Below are 20,992 nucleotides of genomic sequence, written 5' to 3'. Positions count from 1 at the left end.
ATGCTTTTTTCAAGATGATGTGATTGCTTATTTCATATGGAATGTCAATATTGATGTCTAGAGCTTCTTCTCTGGGGGCCACTGATTCATTCGTTCCTCTCTCGAGGCAGAGCAGTGGACCCCTCCGGACAAGACCTACTACGACAGCAACAAGTGTCGCATCTCAGGATATTATCTGTGCCATTAGCGAGTCCCGCGGTATCTCATCTACTGTTGGCCTCACTTTCATTAATTTATCGACTGCAGAAGCAGTCTTGTGTCAGATATGCGACAGCCAAACTTATGTCAAAACAGTTACCAAGATCGGGGTGTTTGAGCCCACAGAGATACTCTTCATGACTACAGCCAAAGATTCCAAGCTATTTTACATCATTAAGGAGAATATTCAAGATACCACATTTACCTTTCTAGACCGCAGAGACTGGTCGGAGAAGACCGGGCATGAGTATGTGGATCGACTAGCTTTTCCTGAGGACATTGAATCTATAAAGATTACCTTGGGAGGCAATTTTTTTGCTGCTTGTTGTTTTGCTGCAGTATGTGAGGGTCAACACACTTACAAGCTTTGCTCATTTTGTACAGGTTCTGAAGTATGTCGAGCTGGAGCTAAATAGGACGTTCACTTCTCACTCCCTTCGCATCCGTTTCGAGCCTTCCCAGGGGTCCATGCTGATTGACTTATCTACCATAACTTCCTTGGAGCTGATCCAAAATCTGCAAAATGCCAGATCCAAGGACAGCCTCTTCGGACTTATGAATGAGACACTAACTCCCATGGGTGGTAGGCTTCTGAGAGCCAATATCCTGCAGCCCTCTACGGAAGCTTCGAAGTTGATAACTCGATATGATGCCGTGGAGGATTTATCTACGAAAGGGGAGATGTTTGTATCAGTTAGACAAGGTTAGAGATGAAGTCTGTCCTACTAACCATACACTAACTTGTTGTGTCCCAAATTTCCAACAGCCCTCAAGGGCTTCATCGACGCAGATAAAGTCTTAACATCTGTGAGTCGATAAGCCTTTCGACGCTTATCACAGCTGACAGTCTAGCTCATCCTCGTTCCAACTAAACGAACTTTTCAATACGTCGAACAATCAGTCAACAACGTCATCATGCTCAAAACTTATGTGGCTTCAATCAGATCAGTATACAAGGCGCTTGGAACGGCTCAAAGCAGCCTTTTACTGACGATCAGAGAAGTAGTAGCCCCATGACACGCTGGCTTGCAAGTCTAACTAGACTATAGTTATGCGCTCCAGCGGGTCATCGGGCAGTTGAAAACCTAATTGAGTCAACCCTCAACGAATATGTAACATACCAAACGAGACCGCTTGACCTGAGAAACCAGCGTATATACTGTGTCAGGGTACGTACCCATCGCTTGAGTTGCTATATTTTCAGCATGGCTGTCTGGTAATCCAACGATACAGGCTGGAGTCAACAGTCTACTCGATGTCGCGAGACAGACATACAAAGAAGCAAATATGGATGCTGCAGATCTCATAACAAAGCTTTCAGGTGAGTAGATAGAAGCAGTTGGTACCTAGGCACATCTAATATGCTGTAGAATCTCATGGTATAGCCCTCGATCTGAAATTTGACACAGCACGTCAATACTTCATTAGTATACCAGCTACAGAAGTAGACACACTCCCTGAAGTATTCATCAACATATACCGCAAGAAGAACCGCATAGAATGCCAAACTCTTGACTTAGTCAAACTGAACCAGAAAATTATCGATGCACATAACGAAGTAATTAACATGAGTGACCAGACTGTCCATGAATTGATCCAGGATATCCGTTCCGAAATAGCCCAGCTCTTCAGGATCAGTGAAGCCATTGCCATGCTTGACATGCTATCCGCATTCGCCCAGCTAGCTGCAAACCACGACTATGTTCGAGCAGAACTAACAGACGTCCTGGCCATCAAGTCAGGGCGACATCCCATCCGCGAGAAAATACATACCAAGAAATTTATCCCTAATGACGCCTACGCAACTCAGCAGTCCCGTTTCCAAATCATCACGGGCTGCAACATGAGCGGTAAATCTACCTACATCCGCTCGCTGGCCCTAATGACCATCATGGCCCAAATCGCTCGTTCATCCCTGCTGAATACGCCTCTTTCCCCATCGTGCACCAGCTTTTCGCTCGCATCTCAACTGCCGACGACCTAGAAGCAAATGTATCGACCTTCGCCGCCGAAATGCGCGAGATGGCGTTCATCCTCCGCAGCATTGAACCAAGGAGCATGGTCATCGTCGACGAACTGGGCCGAGGCACCAGTACAACAGACGGTTTAGCCATCGCCATCGCCATCGCAGAAGCCCTCGTCGAAAGCCACGCCCTCATCTGGTTCGTCACCCACTTCCACGACCTTGCCGTGATAATGGCCGAGCGCAGCGGCGTTGTTAGTCTCCATCTCGCAGCGGAGATATCCCCCAACATGTCCAAGATGACGATGTTGTACAAAATAGCCGAAGGCCCCGAAACAAACCGCTTCTATGGCCTTGCTCTTGCTAAACTTGTTGATCTACCACCTGGCGTGCTGGAGTATGCGCAAACGGTCTCGGAGAAGATGAACCAAATTGCGCAACGTCGTCACAGCAAGTCTAGAGCTCTGGCTGTCTCGCGGAAACGGAACCTTATTCTCTCGCTCAGGGAGCAGCTCTTGCAGGCCCGAGATGGGAAAATGGAGGGCGAGACGCTTCGCAAATGGCTGAAGCGACTTCAGGATGAGTTTGCCTTGCGGATGGCTGCGATTGACGGGGACGAATCTGTGTCTTGTGGTTCTGAGGATGGAGAAGAACAAGAGAGGTCCTGTTCGGGTCTGGTTGAAGCGACAGGACCTGATACTGTGGATGACCTGCCAGATCGCGAAGACAGTTCTGCATCCCTTCTCATCTCGTCAGTTGAGGAAAGGTCCGTTATAGAGATCTCTTCAGATGACGTTTCTGAGAATGGCAGTTTGCTGAACGAGTAAAGGTAACTGTTTGTTGAAATGGCAGCTGTTAATGTCTACAAATTATGAAATCATACTTATTTATATCTTACTATAATGGGACCCCCAGTTACCGATTACTTCTTTCCTAACTCATAAAATCATGTCCGGACAGGCCGTTTGCATTCAATTTGCATTAAAGATTAACACCAATCCTTAACACTTTTAAACTTGCGTATCACAGTTCTATTATGACTCGCTTAATAACAAAAGCTAAACAGCACAAGGTCATAACTCTCTAATAGTAGACCAAAACAGTGATCACACTCCTTAACCAAAATGGAAAAGAGTCTGTTTTCCCTTCTTTCCCTTACCCTTCTTGCCGCCGCCTGCAGAGGACTCTCCGAAATCGGAATCCGGCTCGCCCGGGGTACTAGTGCCTGATCCACCTGAGGCCCAGGCATTCGAGTTCGGAGCATCTCGTCCATCCCAACGGACACGGACAGTTCCACGGGTGAGGCCGGCCATGAGGACGTTTGGTTTAGGGGCGGCGGGGAGCGCCGGGAAAGCTTCGGCGTTGCCGGTATTTGCAGGCCGAGAGGGGTTACTAGGTTTAGGGGCAGGACGGGAGGATGGGCCAGCGTAGGATGGCCCGGTATACGATGGAGCAGGGGATGCCGTGGCCCAAGGGGTATTGCTGTTGCTGGCGGCGGCGGACTTTTTGGAGACGGTAGAGGAGAGAGGGGGAAGGGGTTGCTTGGGGATGAGCCCGAGGGGAGGGCACCGCTTCTGCCGACGGCTGAGCGAGAGGACTGGGCGGTTGAGGATTCAGCCGGAGGACACGTTTGCCTCCGGCACCACTGCCGTTCACGGTGCTGGGGGACATGCCTGGTAGGAGGCCCCCAGGGCCTGGTAGGGCTGGGTAATCTTCATTGATGGCGCGCCAGTCATTCCAGGCTTTGAGTAGTGCGGTTCGTTTGGAGTCGTTTTCGTAGATCTCTGCGAGCTCCTTGACGAGTTTGCCTAGCTCGTTGGTGGACGTGTCGAAGAGGGAGAAAAAACCGTCGATCAGCTCGGTGGCTGTTAGGGCAGAGGTGCGGTAGGTGGACACTTTGGAGCGGAATTCATTCAGTTTATTTTGATCATTGCCAAGGAGATTAGCGGCACGCTCGACCACGGCTGCATGACGCAGACGGCGGGCCTGTTCCTGAGGCGTGGCAGATCCGGAATCATGGCCGAGACTGAGATCCTGCAGTTCCGCCACAGGGGTGGACGCAGCTGGGGGTGTTCGGGAGGCTGGGGTACGCGGGGGAGCGTGTACAGTTTGAGTATCATTACGGGTCAATTGACCTCCGAAGCTGCGGGTTGATACTGACTGTGCGCTTTGAATGGCCATCTGCCGTTGGTAGGCAATTTCGGCTCTGGTTAGTGGTTGTGCAGAGGACACAGGAAGAGGCTCGGAATTTGGATCGCGCCCACGACCAGCGCCGCGGCGTTGTCTTTGAGGTTGATACGGTGTTCTGTAGTCGAAAGATGACAGATCAACGGTTCGTGCGTCGCGTCTCGCATCCTTGGAAAGACCATTTGGATGGCATTCCAATTGATGAGCTTTCATATCCATTTCAGATTCGAAAACAACAAACTTTTTCTCCAAACACTCCTTGTCCAGGCAAAGGAAATGGTCCTTCTGGAAGTGATCCTCAAGCGCATTATAGTCAATATAATACTGTTGTTGACGATTGGCGGACCGTCTATCACAGATGTGACATCTTTCATGGCGATCGCGACAGTGAGTGTACAGTTCATCGTCACCATAAAACCGTTGACGGCAGAAACCACATTCGGGGTGACCCTTAAAGCCACTCTGTTCAACAGCCCCAGGAACATGATCTCCGTACTTCTCGTGCTTGCGCAACTCCGCTACAGTGAAGAGTTCGTGTTCATGGGTGAAGACTTTCTTGTTACGCGTACAAAGATCGCTAGACGATAAGAACCAAGGTAAGTAACATGCCAGTGTATAGCATTCCAGAGGAACATCACATACCACATTACTTTGCCATGCTTGCTCTTCACGTGGCGATGCAGGTCGGGCCATCCTAAGCAAGCCACGTCGCAATCTGTGTCCGGACAATTGTATCGGAGCAAGAGGACTGTATCTTCAAAGATCTCATTATTTTCATATTTGATCCCGAGGTTATCATCTTTCTGAGAAAAGTCCGAGTCCTTGAAGTCCTGGAAAGGCTTCGCATGGTCATTCGTGAAAATCACGTAGCTCGATTCAGTCTACCCCGAATGACAGACATTAGCATAACCCCAAGGTACCCAAAGTATGTGGATCAAAATATAAAGCGTACCCGACAATGCGCACAGGCTTTGTTCTTATACAATGCTCGAAGTCTCAACGCGCAGATATGGCAAGTGCGGTGATTACATGGCGAAACAGACGTATGTTCGACAGTTGACGCACAAATGAAGCAAATCTCCCCATCATCGGCGTCGTCTGCGGGCGCTGCAGTTGCCGTCTTGCCCTTGTCTCCTGTCTCTATAGTCTGTCCTTGGGTCGGTTGTCCACTGGGTTCCGGCCCGGAATCCTTATTCGGGGCGCTGCGGTTCTGCTTATCGCGACCCCCTCCTCTGCGGGGCCCACTGCCCCTGGCCCTTGAGCCTTTTCCGGCGCCTTCAGTCGACTGCTGCGAGTCTCAATCTTGTCGAAGGTTGGCCTGCTCCCCGTCCTCGTCCGCGACGACCACCACGTTTTGGTCCTTGCGATCCGGAGCCTTGGGGCGGCTGAGTGTCAGACATGGAGGGCGGATATGGAGGCGGGAGTTGGCACGACGGAAACAATTTCAGAAAGGGGACAAGCCCGGATAACAGCTCCCAGGGATTAGAAGAGCTCGGCGCTCCTTCTGACACGGTGCGACGAACACTTTGTCTGCGGGGATAATGATCCTAGTGTAGTGGTGGCAGTGAGGGGAGACAAATTGTCGAGCGGCGGGCGAAAATGTTGGCTGTCGGCGTGCTTAGTGAGCGGCTTGATTAAATCACTAAAAATTTCCCATTTATTTACTCCGTATTTAACCAGCGAATTAATTAGCTTTCCGCAATGACTCCTCTCGGCGTCATTTCGACTCACCGTCTCTCGACTTGAGCGTTTGAATAATTCCTTTTGAATCATCCTACTGACATCTAAGACTACCTGTTGACTCGATTGACTCAAGGATATTTCCCATGGTGGTCACTGCTTTGGTGTTGTTGCAGTGGGCTATTCTCCCGCAAGCACAGGTAGTGTACATGTACTTATCGAAAATCTGCCTACGCGGGTCCGCGATCTACTTGAACACTCTGTATTGCTCATGCTATGTCATAATAATAATAATAATGTGTAATGGCAGAAGACATCCCTGCAGGACTCTTCTGAAATAGCGACGGTTCTTTACCGACAGCATCCATCGCGCCAATCTGCAAGGCAGTACCAACTCCCGCTGGAGAAAAAGCAGGTAAAGTAACAAAAGATGAGTAAGGCAATTATGTCGCCAATGAGGGTAAACTGAGTACAACATAAGATCTCGATAATCAAAATGACGGCTCCTGGTTATCATATGCGGTGCTGCAAAGCAAAAGCAAAAGCAAAAGCAAAAGCAAAGTAAATAAAAGCAAATATTCATGAAGTATAGCGACGGGCGCGACGCAAATTTTGCCCTCCCTGAAGACTATGTATGGCGTGGGTCTCCCTCCAGATACGGAGACTATTCATCGGGGCTGTACAAATTTTGGCTGAGGATCTTTGTCATCGTAAACATATGTATGCGGTCCTGCTTGAAAACCGCGCGCATCGGTTCGTCGCAGCGGATTTGACGTCGGTCGGTGGGATCTTGAAGTTCATGCTCGCGGATATACGCCCAGACTTTCTTTACCGTCTGGGGTCGCGAAAGCTGGGGGAAATTAGCTGTTTCTCAATCAAACCATGTGGGTGATATGCGATGCGTCAAGCAAGCAGGACCAAAGAGAATACATACCGACTCTTCACCACCCAGCAGAGCTGACAATGCCGGTGATAGAGTAAGTGGTTTCTGTATAGCTGTTAATACGAGACAAATTACTCCAAGAGTATAGTAAAACACACATGAAATCCACCAGAACGGTTCACTTTCTTTGAGTCCGAGCCGGAGTCGACGTCTGAGTCGTCCTCCGCTTTGACCTTCTTCGACGTTTTAGCTTTGGTTGTCTTCTTCTTTGCCGGTTGGGCTTTACGCGCACTCGCACCGCGAGTGGGACGGGCACGCATGTTTTCCTCCGCCTGCAATTTTGCCGCGAAAAGGGCATCCGCATCCACATCGTGATCGGACTTTTTCTTCTTCGCCGGAGGAGTCTTGTCCGATTCACGTTCCACACTATCCGCCTGACGTTTCTGTGACTTGGAGGATTGCGCAGGGGACGAAGCCTCGACCGGTGTCGCAGAACTGTGGCCATTGGTCGCAGGAGCAGTAGCGACCGCCTCGGGAGAAGCTTCTATACCACCATTCTCGGCAAAGATGTCGAACCGCTCCATGATAAGCTGCTTAATCACAGCCTAGTTAAAGAGATATGTTAGCATGGTGTATAATTGCAGTGTAATGAAGTGATATTGGGGTCATTGGTTTTGCGACGTGACGAGACGCGGAACAGACCTTATGCGGAGTGAGATCATAGCCGACCTCTTCCTGAAGCCCTTTACGGATTCGCTTCTCGGAGATAGTATTGAGATCACTCTTAGCCAGGATTGAGTCAATGATTGGTACATATTGGTCGCGGGCTTCTGGGGAGACTGGCGCATCGCGAATGATGTCAGTTCAGAGCGACTTCGGCGGCTTGTGCACGACCCGGAAACATCAGTGCCAGCGAAACTTACGCGACATCCTGGGCAACGTAGCTCTGGTTACTTTCTCGGCGGTAGAAAATACAGTGATAATTGCGTCAATCGCTGCAATGGGCGCAGCCACAGAGTCGATAATGCTAGCTTTGGAGCAGGAGGGAGAGGTAGTGAATCGTACTGTTGGAGATCGATCGTCCAGATCTGGGCGTAGCGCTGGCGCTTAGGACCGGCGGGGCATAAGAAGGAAGGGAATCTCCAATAAAAGGTGTAACAGAACAGGAACACAAGGTAGATGAGATAAAAACAAAAGGAAACAATGGAGATGGCCGGCCCACAACGACCAGCACCTTGCACCCGCAATATCAAAGCAACCTGGGACGAATTGTGTTCGAGGGTCGCGACCTGTTATGGATCTCCAACTGTATGTCAAGGCAGGCCGTACGGTCGGTTATGGTAAAGTAAGGTTCACTAACACTGGAGGTTATGCGGGCGACTGGGGTCGGTCGGGCCGTCACGTGAGCACAGGCACGGCTGAGTCAGCGCCTTCGCACACAGAAGCGGCTGTGGTTGGGATTTGTTCTTTTTGCCCTAAAACCAGGCAAAACGGGGACGACCAGCAGAAAATCAGAGCGGCTCTCTCACCCTCGATAACTCTCCACCCATCGCCCTCGAAACGCCCCCCAGCAATCATGGCGCCCAGTTTCGACACCCTGTCCGAGCAGGATCTCCACGAAGAGGAGGAGGAGGAGATTGACTTCTCCGGTGAGTGCGATTCTTTATCATTTGTCTCTTTCTAGGTCCCGTGCCCCTCTTCGCTAATACCGCTTTTCCGATTTTTAGATCTCAAGGAGCAATTTGAAGTGAAGCTCGAGGAGGGTTTGGATACATTTATCGTCATCGATGGGCTCCCGATCGTGCCGGAAGAGAGCAGGCAGAAGCTTATCAAGTTCTTGCTGAGGAAACTCAACGCGGTCGGCCACACCTCCGAAGATGCCGTTTTCATGCCAACCAACGACAAGAACATGTCCGAAGGGTATGTACCGGGGAAATACTGGAAATGAATGAAGGAAAGGTTTAATGTTTCGTTTGTGCAGTTTCGCCTTCGTCGAATATGAAACCCCCGAACAAGCCATTGCCGCAGTCAAGCAGCTGCACGGAACACCTCTCGACAAGAAGCACACCCTTGCCGTGAACAAGTTGATGGATATTGATCGCTATGGTCGCGAAGGACGCATCGATGAGGAATATAAGCCCCCAACTGTCGAACCTTTCAAGGAGAAGGAGCACCTCCGCTCATGGCTGTCCGACCCCAACGCCCGTGACCAGTTCGCCCTCTACCGCAATGACAAGGTTGGCGTGTTCTGGAACAACAAGAACAATCCCCCAGAGAACGTCGTCGATCGTGCTCATTGGACACAGCTCTTCGTCCAGTGGTCTCCCAAGGGTACATATCTCGCATCCGTCCATCCTCAGGGTGTGCAGCTCTGGGGCGGCCCTGCTTTCTCGAAACAGAAGCAGTTCCCCCATCCGTTTGTTCAGCTCGTCGAGTTCTCGCCAGGTGAGAGCTACTTGACTACCTGGTCTTCCCGCCCCATTCAGGTTGAAGAGGGTCACCCTGTCTTGTCTTTCGAAGAGGATGGAAAGAACATTATCGTCTGGGATATCGTCTCTGGAAAGCCTCTGCGTTCCTTCGTTTCTCATGATCTCGCTGCCGGCCCTGCTGAAGGTGATGCTGCCCCGAAGAAGAAGGTGCAGTGGCCCGCTTTCAAGTGGTCCGCTGATGAGAAGTACGTCGCAAGAATGCTCCAGGGCCAGTCTATCTCTATCTACGAGCTGCCTCGGATGAACTTGCTGGGTAAGACTTCCGTTAAGGTTGATGGTGTCATGGACTTCGAATGGTCGCCAGCAACAGTCACCCGTGAGGGTGTCAAGCAATACGAGCAACTCCTCTCCTTCTGGACTCCTGAAATTGGCAGCAACCCCGCAAGAGTCGCCTTGATGAGCGTACCATCTAAGGAGATTGTACGAACCCGTAACCTGTTCAACGTCTCTGATGTGAAGCTGCACTGGCAGTCTCAAGGTACCTACGTCTGTGTCAAGGTGGATCGTCACTCCAAGTCCAAGAAGTCAATGGCTACCAACCTTGAGATTTTCCGGGTGCGCGAGAAGGGTGTTCCAGTTGAGGTTGTAGACAGTCTCAAAGACACTGTGATCAACTTTGCATGGGAACCCAACGGTGGACGTTTTGTCCTGATCACTACGGGTGAAGCCCCTAGCGGTGCTGCTGTTCTCCCCAAGACTGCTGTATCTTTCTTCGCTCCTGAAAAGAAGGGCCCCCAGGCCGGTAACTTCAAGCTTGTGCGCACAATCGAGAAGAAGACGAGCAACGCTATCTACTGGTCCCCCAAGGGTCGTTTCGTCGTTGTCGCCACCGTTCACTCTCAATCGAACTTCGATTTGGACTTCTGGGATATGGACTTTGAGGGTGAGAAGGCCGAGGGCGAGAAGGATCTGGCCGCCAACCTTCAATTGATGAAGACTGTAGAGCACTACGGTGTCACAGATATCGACTGGGATCCTACAGGTCGTTACGTTGTTAGCAGTGCTAGTGTGTGGACTCATTCGGTAAGCCCGTTGCATTCGTGCCAATTTAACTAAGAATTTGTTACTAATGTCTCCTTGCTAGATGGAAAACGGCTGGAACCTTCACACTTTCGCCGGTCAAACCCTCGCTGAGAACCCTACCGAAAAATTCAAGCAGTTCGTCTGGCGTCCTCGCCCGGCCACTCTTCTGAGCAAGGAGGAGCAGAAACAAGTGCGCAAGAACCTCCGTGAGTACTCTAAGGAGTTCGAGGAGGAAGACAAGTATGCTGTCGACATTGCGAACACCGCTGTTGTCGAGAAGCGCAAGCGCGTTCTCAACGAGTGGGTTGCCTGGATCCGCCGGGAGAAGGAGCTCGCGGCCGAGGAGAAGGATGCCTACGGCATCCCCGAAAATGCAGACGATCCCAAGGCTGCCAAGGATGCTCCCTCCGTCTCCGAAGACCAGGGCGAGACCGTTGTCGAAGAGATCGTGGAGGAGATTGTGGAGGAGAACGAGGAAGTTATCGGTTGATTGGGTCATGTCTTTCGTATCTAATGTCACTTTCTATTTTATTTTCCTCATTTCTACATCTTGCCTGTCGATATCCTCACCCTCTTCTTCGAAGCGCCGCCCGCTTCGCCTCCTGTGAGCTTGTTTCTGTGATACGTTTGGCTTTGTTCCAGCCCAAGGACGTTTGGAACTTCAAAAGTGAATAGATGTGTATTGCGTATCTCCCGACCGGAGAGTGTCATGAGCGCAACATTGGTAGCATGAGAGATGACCACCTTAAGCCGGCATATGCAAGGCTAACGAAGTAAGATGTTCTTGTATCAATTTTCATCAGTTGGTGTCTGCAAAGAAACGATTTTTCTATATCATTGATTCTACTACAATATCATCCCCTAGCCCATCACCATCAAAACCAGTGCCCCAATCCAGCCCCAAATCCACCCACAAGGTACAAACATTCGATCTGCACCACTTACCCCACTCGTACTAGCAGGAGGGCTTCCAGAGTCCGTCGGATACGGTCCAGAATACGTACTCGCCGACTGCACATTCACCTTAAAGAGCCCGTTCTCACCGCCAGCAGTCCTACTAGTCCCCATCACATTCCCAGGCGGCGAATACTCACAAACAACATACCAGCCCTGAGCCCTGGTATAGGAGGAACCCGTATCCCCGCTCTTCTCGTTATCATCAGTGCCGTTGCCGTACCCGCAGTCGATCGCCGCGCATCCAACATCCGTCGTAGCCCTCCAAACCAACTGCGTAAAATGCCCTGTCTCCTCGCTGAACCCGGTCGGTTTCTTAAAATCGTACAAGCGACGTTCGTCGCCCCACGCAAAGACCGCAGCTGAGGCATCCTGGTATCCGAAGGCGAGGTTCTCGCCGTATGGACCGTGCTATATATATATACCTCTCGCATAAGTACGACCAATATTTTAAACCACTAATGTTCCCCCGTACAACACCCCAACAAATAAAGTAGCGCACAAGTAGATAAGTTAAGAAAAGGAACCAGAACGTACAGAATGTTTCCATTTACACCCCTCGGCCCAATCTTTTGCATACAGAGTCAAGGTCTCGTTCCAAACGAGATCGCTTGCGTTATGCTCTTTGCGGTAGGTATTGCTCGACGAGAGGACTGTGTCTCTGAATACCTCAGGGGATGTGTAGGAGGGCGGATGTGGTGATGTTGGTGTTGCTGTGACCATGATTGTTGTCTGGATTGTTTGTTGGGTGTTTGCCGGAGTAGCGAGTATGAAGATGAGCATGACTTCGAGACATGGTGTTATGTATCGCATAGGATTGGTGTACTTGTAAGAGGGGATAGAAAACATTTCTGTGGTTCTATGGTATTCCTTTCTTAGGGCCGTTGGTCTTCCGGCCTTCTAAGCTGCTTTTGATGGTTGCGGGGTGTAGTGCTGGTATGGCTGGTCATATACTATGGCATGATTCAGCTATACAGCCACTGGACAGATCAACCTGGGCGGGGAATATGGCTGTCAGATTTATTTGCAGAATTGGATAGACCGGTAGACCTGAACCTGTGTCGATTTAATTCGATGGATACGTGCTTTTATTCATAAGTACTCAGTACTTGATTTCACTTATGGGAATCTGGACCAATACCAAAAATAACCTCAGGTAAGACCACGATGAAGTGACACATATTCCCTGCAATTCAACCTTTTAATAGGTAGAAATAGCTGCAGGTGAGATGGACACTCGAGAAACGAGTGGCTGAGAGGTGTTTGTTTGGTCACCAAATAATGCTTCCACAGCCGCTTACTGACGTCAGGCTTTTCTCAGGCGCCAATATTTACAAGAGAACGTAAACAACTTTTCAGGCACAAAGTAAAACAAAATATAAGACGAAAAAATAAAAGTCTACATTTAGGAGAGAAATATATCGGCCATATAATTGGTAATGTCGTTCAAATCGTAGTTTCCGGGCATTCCGGAGCCCTATAGTAACATATCCAGCTACCCACCGATGTATATATGCAACGCGAAATGGGGGTATTCTCCTTTAAATTTACAGGTCGTAATGCTGTGGGTATATTCGAAAGTCCCGTTCATCACATAATATTGCACCCAATCCCATACATGGCTCGTTCCACGTCTCGTTTCACCTGATACCAATCTGCTCGTCGTTCAGCGAACTCGCACACATCTTCAACCGTCCAGATTCCCTGAAACCGGTCCGAGTCTGCAATGATGGTAGCGAGCTCCTTAGCGTCCGAAGGGTCGATTAGATAGATCTGAGAGAGTTCACGAAAAGCTTTGAAATAGACAAGAAGCTCGTTGTTCCTGAATCTCTGAATAAAGTTGAAGTAGTGGTTCATATCGCTAGGCTATGTCAGCGAGGACAAGCAATTATGACCGAAGAAGAGAAGCCTTACCTGATGAGTCTTAAGGAACCCTCAACGCTGATTCTTTGACGTTTCAAGTGCTTGCATAGGGCAGTAAAAAGACGCAACCCCACCTCTTGGTTAAAAACGTCAAGTGTGCTCTTGTCGGTACTCCCAACGAGCATTTGGGTATGCGAGGAAACCACATCAACAACGGCAACTGCCGCTTCAGATACACTTACATCCATAGTCTGCCGGTACGGGTCTGTGGACACACTCGGGTTGAAGTCTGTCGCTAATTGCCGTGTTGCCAGAATATAGTCCACTTCTTCCATAAGAACATCGATTCCTTTGTTGAGTCCTGCAGCAACTCGTTCGTCGAGATTCTGCTCGAACTTCTTCTTCTCTTTCACTGCGGGGTCAACAAAGTCATTACGATCAGTCAGCTTTTTGCCAATGAGTTCTTGCTCATAAAAGACATCGACCATCTGGAGAATGAGATCACCAACATTCACCAGCTCCAGGAAGGTCACTAAGGGTTCAACACCCGACTGATCGCGGTCTCCTTGTTCGCGAGGTCGGTAGTTAGATAGATGGTCGACTGCTTTGTCAAAGCCGGCGATGAGATGACGATCCCCTAAAATGCGTACCAGGGTAACAAATATCGCCTCACATTGCTGCTTCGTAAGGGCACCTGTGTCCCCTCCAATCCGAACAAATTGAGCAGCTCTCTCCAGACCCGACTTTGCAGCATGAACTAGGCCCAAGGCGACTTCGATGCTGAACAGGGAACGGATACCTTCCATTTTCGATTTCATAATAGCTGCCTTGGCTGCAAGCTCCGTGGTAGGAGCTTCGGTTACAGGAGTGGCAGGCATGGAAATGGTTGAAAATCGGTTCTGGGCCTTCAAAGCCGAGGCATCGCCAGCAGCAGACTCCTCGTCGGACTTTGAATCGCTTGCTTTGGTCCCTGAAAAGCTCGGAAGGAGATTGACAGGGGCATGATGACTTTCTTGAAAGAAGTCAGGAAGTCCTTCTTATCGGCTTGTCTATTTATATTTGACATTAGAAATGACTCCGTCGAGGCTGCCTGTTCAGAAAGCTGCCTATCCCATTCATCCACTGCGGCCTCAGAGCGTTTCCGGAAATAATCCAATTCCTCCGCAAGGTATAAGTCCATATGTGGCTCATATACTTTAGCAATGACATGCTCCAAAAACTCTTCAAAATTAACAGCGGAACTTTGAATTGGTAACAGGGTATCAGCGAGATTCATGCATTGGGCGAATGTACTCGAAACGGCGGTCAAGTAAGATTCTATGTTGATGCGGTGCAATTCATCAAAGATCGCGGTCAGAAATGGGTACAGCACATCCTGGCCGACTTTCGCAATGAACGGCAATGCAACCTTTACCGACGGCGGAAAGGCGCGATTGATGATTGCGACTTCTTCATTGTAAGCAACACTCAAACGAGTAAAGAACGCCTGCGTCTGGTCAAGCTTCACGCGTTGAGATGATGTATCAATGCAGTCCCCTGGCCTACCGAAATCTGACCTTCGTGTGACAAGATGGTTATGGTGAATGAAGAGCTCAACAGCTGCAGCCCCACCGTTCAATGTGTAGAGAACGTGGGCATATTGCCGCATTCTATTTTCGATGTCTTCAGTTTCGTAACCGTGTCTGAATTCCTTGATAGCGGCCGTTTCAAACATTGAGATAGCTTCCTGCAGGTGTGACAGCCTCTCACACCAGCCCTCCGTTAAGTCACATTTGGCGAAAGCTTGCAATTGAAACAGAATCTGAGCTTGGTGCTGTGGGTCGGTATATTTCTTAAACAACAAGTTATCTGGAGAAGCTCCTGCAATGGCAATATCGTTGTAAAAAGGCGCAAGAGCAGCATGAACCTTGCCGTACTCATGCCGAGCTTCCCCGCGCACTGATTTAACCTGTTGTAACGCCCCCAAGATTGGATCGTCTTCCAGTTCGTTCGCACTTCCAGTGGCAGCAGGTGTAGACAGCGTTATTTGGTCGAAACCATCGGACAGTGATTTGAGACTTATTTGAGGTTTATTTTCTGTGCCTGCGCTCACGAGCGATGATCGCTGAGATTGCTCGGCAGCTTCTTTTTGCCTGACGCTCTCAACATTTGCAATGGTCCCAAATGTTTCTTCAACGTGTTTCCTAGCCTCCAGTTCATTCCAGCAGCCCATGCGTTTCAGCCACTGTACCCATCTTGTGTCATCGTAAGCGATTTCGCGTAAAAGTTTTGACGATCGTGCTACTCGAATCAAGTCGACTGGGGAAAGATAGTCTAAGACCGAGGACATAATCTCTAGTACTCGTTAGCTATACTGCATATTGCTTTTCCTTCGGCCAAGATCGAGCGTACCAGCTGGGAGAGCAGCCTGGAGACTTGGTCCATGGAGGCCATTCTGACCGAAGCCAGAACGTCTCTGCGCGGTTTCCCACCGACTCCTGTCCCATTGCTCACTTTCGGCGGCATCTTGGCTTCTGTAGTTATGCATCGGAAGAGAGGAAAGATCCTTGGGTTCTCGATCGAAAGGGTATTGCCGAAAGCTCGGACGGCCAAAGCAGTTCCCACCGACTAGTTGGCTCCGCGGGGCAATGCACACGATTGGGGCAAGAACTGAGCCTACTAGGTATCGTTCTGAGTAATAACAACTAGAGTATATGTTTATAGGTAAAATGGTTCATTGTAAAAAATGATAAAATCAAAGTGCGTAGGTCCCATGTACGGACCGTTGATGTCTTGCACAGCCATGACTATGGCGGCACTTAATATGGACCCCAGAGAGTCCAATGGTGGATCGGCGAGAGGCTTTCCCTTTCCGGTGAACCATCCAGAAGGGTCCAACTCCACGTGATCGAGGGGTCTAAACAAATGACCAGATCTAAAAATCATGATCTATATTAGAAATTTATGGTAACATGTGTTCCAGTTTGTATGTACAAATTTGAACAATTGTTAGAAGTCGGTGCCGCCAAGAGTGATATGTTCAATGTAATGTTATTGTGATGACGACAGATGAGAACTGCGCTTAATTAGCAACAAGGAGGATTCATTTCTACTTAGTAGGTAAATCTGCCATTGTGGTGGTACGTTTCTCTTTTCGAAGGATGAACCTTGATGCGGTGATTATAGAAAGCCCATATGACAAGCTTTCCAGAATAAGAATAGCATGATAGTAACTTCTTGAAAGATGGGAAGCCTTTTTTTCATCATCTGCTTCGCGGATACTGCTCGCTGCTTTATCATTTGCAGATGAGAGTTTGGACAAGACTGTACATGCACACCGCATGCCTCTCAGAAATATCACAGAAGCTACAAACAGGTCAGCTTAAGTCCTCATTGATATTAATGAACTCAGAATTCTATTACCATTTTGCTAGTCATATAAAAGAGAGACTTGGGTGGTGGTATATTGTTTGTATGTCACGGGAAAAGGCCTACTGACCTACAATTTCCGTGACTACAGTTGACCCAAGTCAACGACAGTTCTTCTCCATATTCTTCCAGTGTATATCATTTGATTTTATCCTGCCCTACCGTAAACCCCACACAACATAATTTTGGCTAGCTTCTTTCCATACATGATGGAAGTCTTTCAGCAGCCAGTCCTACATGTCGAAGCGCGTGTCAAAAACAACGGAGATGGTATCATAATTCGCACTGACCTGGTACATTGCCCCTAGTGTACCTGCCCTGATCTCTTAAGGGACTGTGAGGCTTAAATCAGCAGATTAGGGAAGAGGTCACAAAATGGCTAGTTGCCAATTTCGTCGTTCTCAGCCTCGGACAGGAAATATCCTCCTTTGGTACGAGTGCCTCCTCGAGAAGAAAAGTTAAACACAGTTATTAATAGTATATTAGAAGGCTTGAGCGATTCACATGCTCAGGCCATAGACTCTGTGGTTGTCACCGAATGCTCCGGGGAAGATATGGAAACCGGAGCATATAGACTCCAACAGGTTGAACTTGATGTCCAAGCGTATCAGCTTCGCGCACCATTAGAGCAAGAAAGCTCTCAACACACTCTACCTCTGGAGGAATCCATGGACAGCAAGGATGAAGATCCAAAAGCAAGGGTACTTAGCCTACCAAGCAGAGAACTGGACGGACTGTGGGAGTCGTATGGTAAACTTGATGACTTAGTATCCGCATGATATTAATCAAAGGTGTCACAGATTGCAGTTTGACCAGCCGCTTAAGTCTATGTTGCTTCGTGCAATCACCAGGATGGGTGAGGACGTTAACGGTGCTTGTGGGATAATAGCATTGGCTAACTGCCCGTTCTAGTATCATACTCTTCTCGAAAACTCAACAGATGGACAATCAACTGGAATAGACTGATTCTTTTGTGGGGACCGCCAGGAACAGGAAAAACAAGCCTCTGGTGCGCCAATCAAATCAGTCCCGGGTTATTCGAAGCTGAGATAGTTTAGTCGTGGCCTCACTCAGAAACTTGCAATACGCATTGGAAAACATTATCCCCAGAGCAAGCTTGTTGAAATAAACGCTCACTCACTTGGTAGCAAGTTCTTCGGTGAAAGCGGGAAGCTGGTAAGCAAAACCTTTGAGAACATTGAGTCGTTGCTCGAAGAGGAAGAAGATACCTTTGTCTGTCTGATCATCGATGAGATAGAAACGCTAGCGGCTCGAAGAGAGAGAGCGCTGGGTGGGAATGAGCCATTCGACGCTGTACGTGCGGTCAATGCACTTCTCACAGGTTTGGATAGATTGAAGACCCATGCCAATGTTGTTGTAATTTGTACGAGCAATTTGGTCACAGCTCTGGTAAGCATTCCGTCAAATTAATCAACACTACTGCACTGCACGCTCTGGGCCCGAGAAGCTGATGTACATCGCAGGACCAAGCTTTCCTCGACCGAGTCGATATCAAGCAGTTCGTACCATACCTGTCCAACAGAGCTATATACGGAATTTACAAAGAATGCCTGGAAGAATTGAGTCGGTGTGAGATCATTGAGGGAGCCTCGTTTGATGTCGTCCAAGTGAACCCCGATAATCCCCAGACTGCACTGCAATATGTGGAGCAGGCTACGGAGGCTCTACTGCTACCCACATTTGATGAGATGCTCCTCAATTATCAGATGTTTCCGGAATCTGTCCCCAAGCAGCTTGGTGATGCAGCATTGGAGAGCATGGTAAGTGATGTTCGTTTTCCTTTTTCCTGTCCCCATTTCTCTTTCTTTCTTGCACAATAATTACTGGGTATACGTTACAAAAAGGCACTTCTAATGCTATCATCAGAATCTCAGTGGGCGGACTGTTCGACGACTACCTGCTTTGTCTTTAGTGTTGTATAGTAAGAGTGCCCGATGCAATACTCGGGAGGCCGTCCATGCTTTGCGTATGGGGATTACGTCGGAAATTCAAGCCAAGGCGGAAGCACAATGAAGGAGAGACCACACAGAAGAAGAGGATGTGGAGTGGCCGGGAGTGCGAGGTTCTCATACGAACAATTGGCGTAGCACGTGTGTCACTAAGATCTTCAAGAAGGCAGTACTAGAAAGAGAGAATGAATTCCGAATAGATAATGGCATCATTGTAGTTGTCGGGATTGTTTGGCTGTCATCATGTGGCTGCTGATTTATGGATCGAATTTTGTTGTTCCGAAAAGTCGCGGTTTTCACCGAAGGCAGTTAGAGCCGTGATGCCAGCCAATCAGCGGGAGGGTTTAGCCAATTCCAAACCCAAGAGAAACTTGACCGTCCGACAACCTCAACTTCACCTCCAAAAGCACATTCTCCAGTGCGCACCACGACCCCCTCCCCCTCCCCTCTCCTTCTTCCTGGCTATCGTGCTTCCTGATTATCCATTGATCAGAGGGTTCTTAATATCATCAGTATGCTGGCACGTACTGTCTCGCGCAGCGTGCCCTTCCGGGGTATCGCTCGGCAGTCCTTGAACAGAGCATCCACGGTACGCACTTCTCCGGCATCTGACGTCCATTGGGCTCAAGATAAGAGGGCAATTGCTTTGGAATATGTCCTGGATGATTTTGCAAGGACTCACCACTGATGAATTGTCCAGCGTGCGTCTTCTTCCGCCGCCGGTGCCGAATCCGCCAGCTCCCCCTTCCACCTCACAGTCACTGCGTCCGTCGCAACCGCCGTCGCCGTCGGATCCGCCGCCTATCTCTATGGACAGGAAGCTTTTGCATCGACCCCTGCTGAGGAAGGGTGAGTGGATTGGTTACGATATTGCTCGGGCTTGGGCACCCATTTTTCCTCTCCGTTGCTCCGACCGAATCGTCATCTTAGCAGCCGAGACCGTGATATGGCTGACACATCTGAATTAAAGGTTGCATCCTACCAACTACCCTTGGGAACACGCCAAGTGGAACAAGACCTTCGACCATGCGGCGTGAGTACTCCTAGAACCGGATCGACCCTCTTCAAACAAATGGCAGTTCTTGCTTACATATTATTTCTCAGCCTCCGTCGTGGTTTCCAGGTCTACCGTGAAGTCTGCGCTTCCTGCCACTCCTTGACCCGTGTTCCATGGCGTTCGTTCGTTGGTGTCATGCACACCGTCGATGAGATGAAGGCCATGGCTGAGGAGAACGAATACGACACCGAGCCCAACGACCAGGGCGAGATCGAGAAGCGTCCCGGAAAGCTGTCGGACTACATCCCTGCTCCTTACAAGAACGAGGAGGCTGCCCGTGCTGCCAACGGTGGTGCTCTTCCCCCTGATCTTAGCTTGATCGTCAAGGGCCGTCACGGTGGCTGCAACTACATCTTCAGTCTGTTGACTGGTTACCCTGATGAGCCCCCAGCTGGTGCCACTGTCCAGGAGGGCATGAACTTCAACCCCTACTTCCCTGGAACCGGTATGTTTTGGCGAATTCCCTATGATGCTTGATTAGTCTAACTCCGTTATAGCTATTGCCATGGGTCGTGTCCTCTTCGATGGTGTTGTTGAGTACGAGGACGGCACTCCTGCCACCACCTCCCAGATGGCTAAGGACGTTGTTGAGTTCCTTAACTGGGCTGCCGAGCCTGAGATGGACGACCGTAAGAAGATGGGTGTCAAGGCCATTGCCCTCCTTACCGGTCTCTTCGCCGTCAGCGTCTGGGTTAAGCGTTACAAGTGGTCTCCAATCAAGACAAGGAAGATTGTGTACAGCCCCCCTGTCTCCCGGCGCTGAACGATATAACGGACTATATGAATTGCAAAAAGTGAGGGATCGACGGCCAGAGAACCTTGAATAATCGACCCCAACCTTATTAGGTTTGGTCACGTCGCCGTTCCTTCATCAGTCGCTCTTATGTATGGTCTGGCCTCTGCTTGTTTTGTTAGATGTTATTCAGGACACCTGTATCTGTACCCTAGATATTTTTCTCCTTTGAAAATCTTGTTTGAAGACCCAATGTCACATTTTCCTTTGTCTGCTTTCATATATGAATTTTGCTTCATTACGCGGGTAGACTCTTTTGCCTAGACCGAGGTAATCTGCCGATGCTGGCTTCGCCTCAGCAGTTGCCATTATCGCATTTCAACGCTAGTCGAACAGTTCTAAGGCAGGTATGTAACAAAAAGGGGTCGGGAATTGTACTTAAAATCTTAATGTTTTCAGCCTTTGGATTGGTTCTGATTATATATATATATAAATTAAAAATTGAACCATGTCCCCTACTCCATAGTTCGTTCACCATCTCCAAAAAGCGGACGAAATATGAATTCGTAAGAACCCCACATCGC

At 49.2% G+C, this 20,992-nt stretch overlaps 7 protein-coding genes across 7 annotated transcripts; 4 read left to right on the top strand and 3 right to left on the bottom strand.

Annotated features, from left to right (window-relative positions):
* Positions 1-41: 41 nt before the first annotated feature.
* Positions 42-2,182, top strand: ANOM_004497 (MutS family protein MSH4; the record flags this gene model as incomplete). Its single annotated transcript, XM_015549754.1, has 7 exons — positions 42-536; positions 583-901; positions 965-1,005; positions 1,051-1,203; positions 1,248-1,367; positions 1,432-1,519; positions 1,569-2,182. 7 exons carry the CDS (start codon positions 42-44, stop codon positions 2,180-2,182), a joined length of 1,830 nt encoding a protein of 609 aa, XP_015407967.1.
* Positions 2,183-2,211: 29 nt separating this feature from the next.
* Positions 2,212-2,988, top strand: ANOM_004496 (putative DNA mismatch repair protein Msh4; the record flags this gene model as incomplete). The annotated part of the gene is made up of 1 exon (XM_015549753.1): positions 2,212-2,988. The coding sequence occupies one exon, from the start codon at positions 2,212-2,214 to the stop codon at positions 2,986-2,988; it is 777 nt and encodes a 258-aa protein (XP_015407966.1).
* A 288-nt stretch (positions 2,989-3,276) lies between these two features.
* On the bottom strand, positions 3,277-8,061 carry ANOM_004495 (putative C2H2 finger domain protein; the record flags this gene model as incomplete). The annotated part of the gene is made up of 9 exons (XM_015549752.1): positions 3,277-3,663; positions 3,731-4,925; positions 4,991-5,229; positions 5,301-5,598; positions 6,712-6,878; positions 6,963-7,016; positions 7,070-7,516; positions 7,614-7,750; positions 7,835-8,061. Coding segments are annotated over 9 exons (3,087 nt in total), but the record flags the coding sequence as incomplete, so codon positions are not given.
* A 397-nt stretch (positions 8,062-8,458) lies between these two features.
* EifCb (translation initiation factor eIF3 core subunit b) lies at positions 8,459-11,199 on the top strand. Its single transcript, XM_015549751.1, has 4 exons — positions 8,459-8,560; positions 8,639-8,831; positions 8,893-10,423; positions 10,485-11,199. Exons 1-4 carry the CDS (start codon positions 8,488-8,490, stop codon positions 10,911-10,913), a joined length of 2,226 nt encoding a protein of 741 aa, XP_015407964.1. The 5' UTR covers positions 8,459-8,487; the 3' UTR covers positions 10,914-11,199.
* On the bottom strand, positions 10,967-12,361 carry ANOM_004493 (putative extracellular SCP domain protein Pry1; the record flags this gene model as incomplete). Its single annotated transcript, XM_015549750.1, has 3 exons — positions 11,915-12,361; positions 11,369-11,788; positions 10,967-11,188 (listed from the first exon to the last, which is right to left on the bottom strand). Exons 1-3 carry the CDS (start codon positions 12,224-12,226, stop codon positions 10,967-10,969), a joined length of 954 nt encoding a protein of 317 aa, XP_015407963.1. The 5' UTR covers positions 12,227-12,361.
* Positions 12,362-12,953: 592 nt separating this feature from the next.
* On the bottom strand, positions 12,954-15,767 carry ANOM_004492 (exocyst complex component Sec10 family protein; the record flags this gene model as incomplete). The annotated part of the gene is made up of 4 exons (XM_015549749.1): positions 12,954-13,238; positions 13,292-14,248; positions 14,305-15,574; positions 15,632-15,767. 4 exons carry the CDS (start codon positions 15,765-15,767, stop codon positions 12,968-12,970), a joined length of 2,634 nt encoding a protein of 877 aa, XP_015407962.1. The 3' UTR covers positions 12,954-12,967.
* A 1,087-nt stretch (positions 15,768-16,854) lies between these two features.
* On the top strand, positions 16,855-20,926 carry ANOM_004491 (cytochrome c1; the record flags this gene model as incomplete). The annotated part of the gene is made up of 12 exons (XM_015549748.1): positions 16,855-16,941; positions 17,004-17,079; positions 17,135-17,393; positions 17,449-17,504; positions 17,561-17,657; positions 17,707-18,058; positions 18,133-18,429; positions 19,112-19,207; positions 19,319-19,467; positions 19,589-19,651; positions 19,723-20,120; positions 20,173-20,926. 12 exons carry the CDS (start codon positions 16,855-16,857, stop codon positions 20,436-20,438), a joined length of 2,196 nt encoding a protein of 731 aa, XP_015407961.1. The 3' UTR covers positions 20,439-20,926.
* Between the last annotated feature and the right edge of the window lie 66 nt (positions 20,927-20,992).

Source organism: Aspergillus nomiae (genome assembly GCF_001204775.2).
Source record: "Aspergillus nomiae NRRL 13137 chromosome Unknown contig00094, whole genome shotgun sequence".
Lineage (NCBI taxonomy): Eukaryota > Fungi > Ascomycota > Eurotiomycetes > Eurotiales > Aspergillaceae > Aspergillus > Aspergillus nomiae.
Note: the sequence above shows the minus strand (reverse complement) of the source record. Positions and strands in the feature narration are given on the sequence as shown.

What these genes read in the sequence shown, in the direction of transcription:
- EifCb (XM_015549751.1), top strand. Translation starts at nt 8,488, where the DNA reads ATGGCGCCCAGTTTCGACACCCTGTCCGAGCAGGATCTCCACGAAGAG. An exon ending in GGAGGAGATTGACTTCTCCG is followed by an intron (nt 8,561 to 8,638) that starts GTGAGTGCGATT and finishes TCCGATTTTTAG; the next exon opens with ATCTCAAGGAGCAATTTGAA. An exon ending in CTAGTGTGTGGACTCATTCG is followed by an intron (nt 10,424 to 10,484) that starts GTAAGCCCGTTG and finishes TCTCCTTGCTAG; the next exon opens with ATGGAAAACGGCTGGAACCT.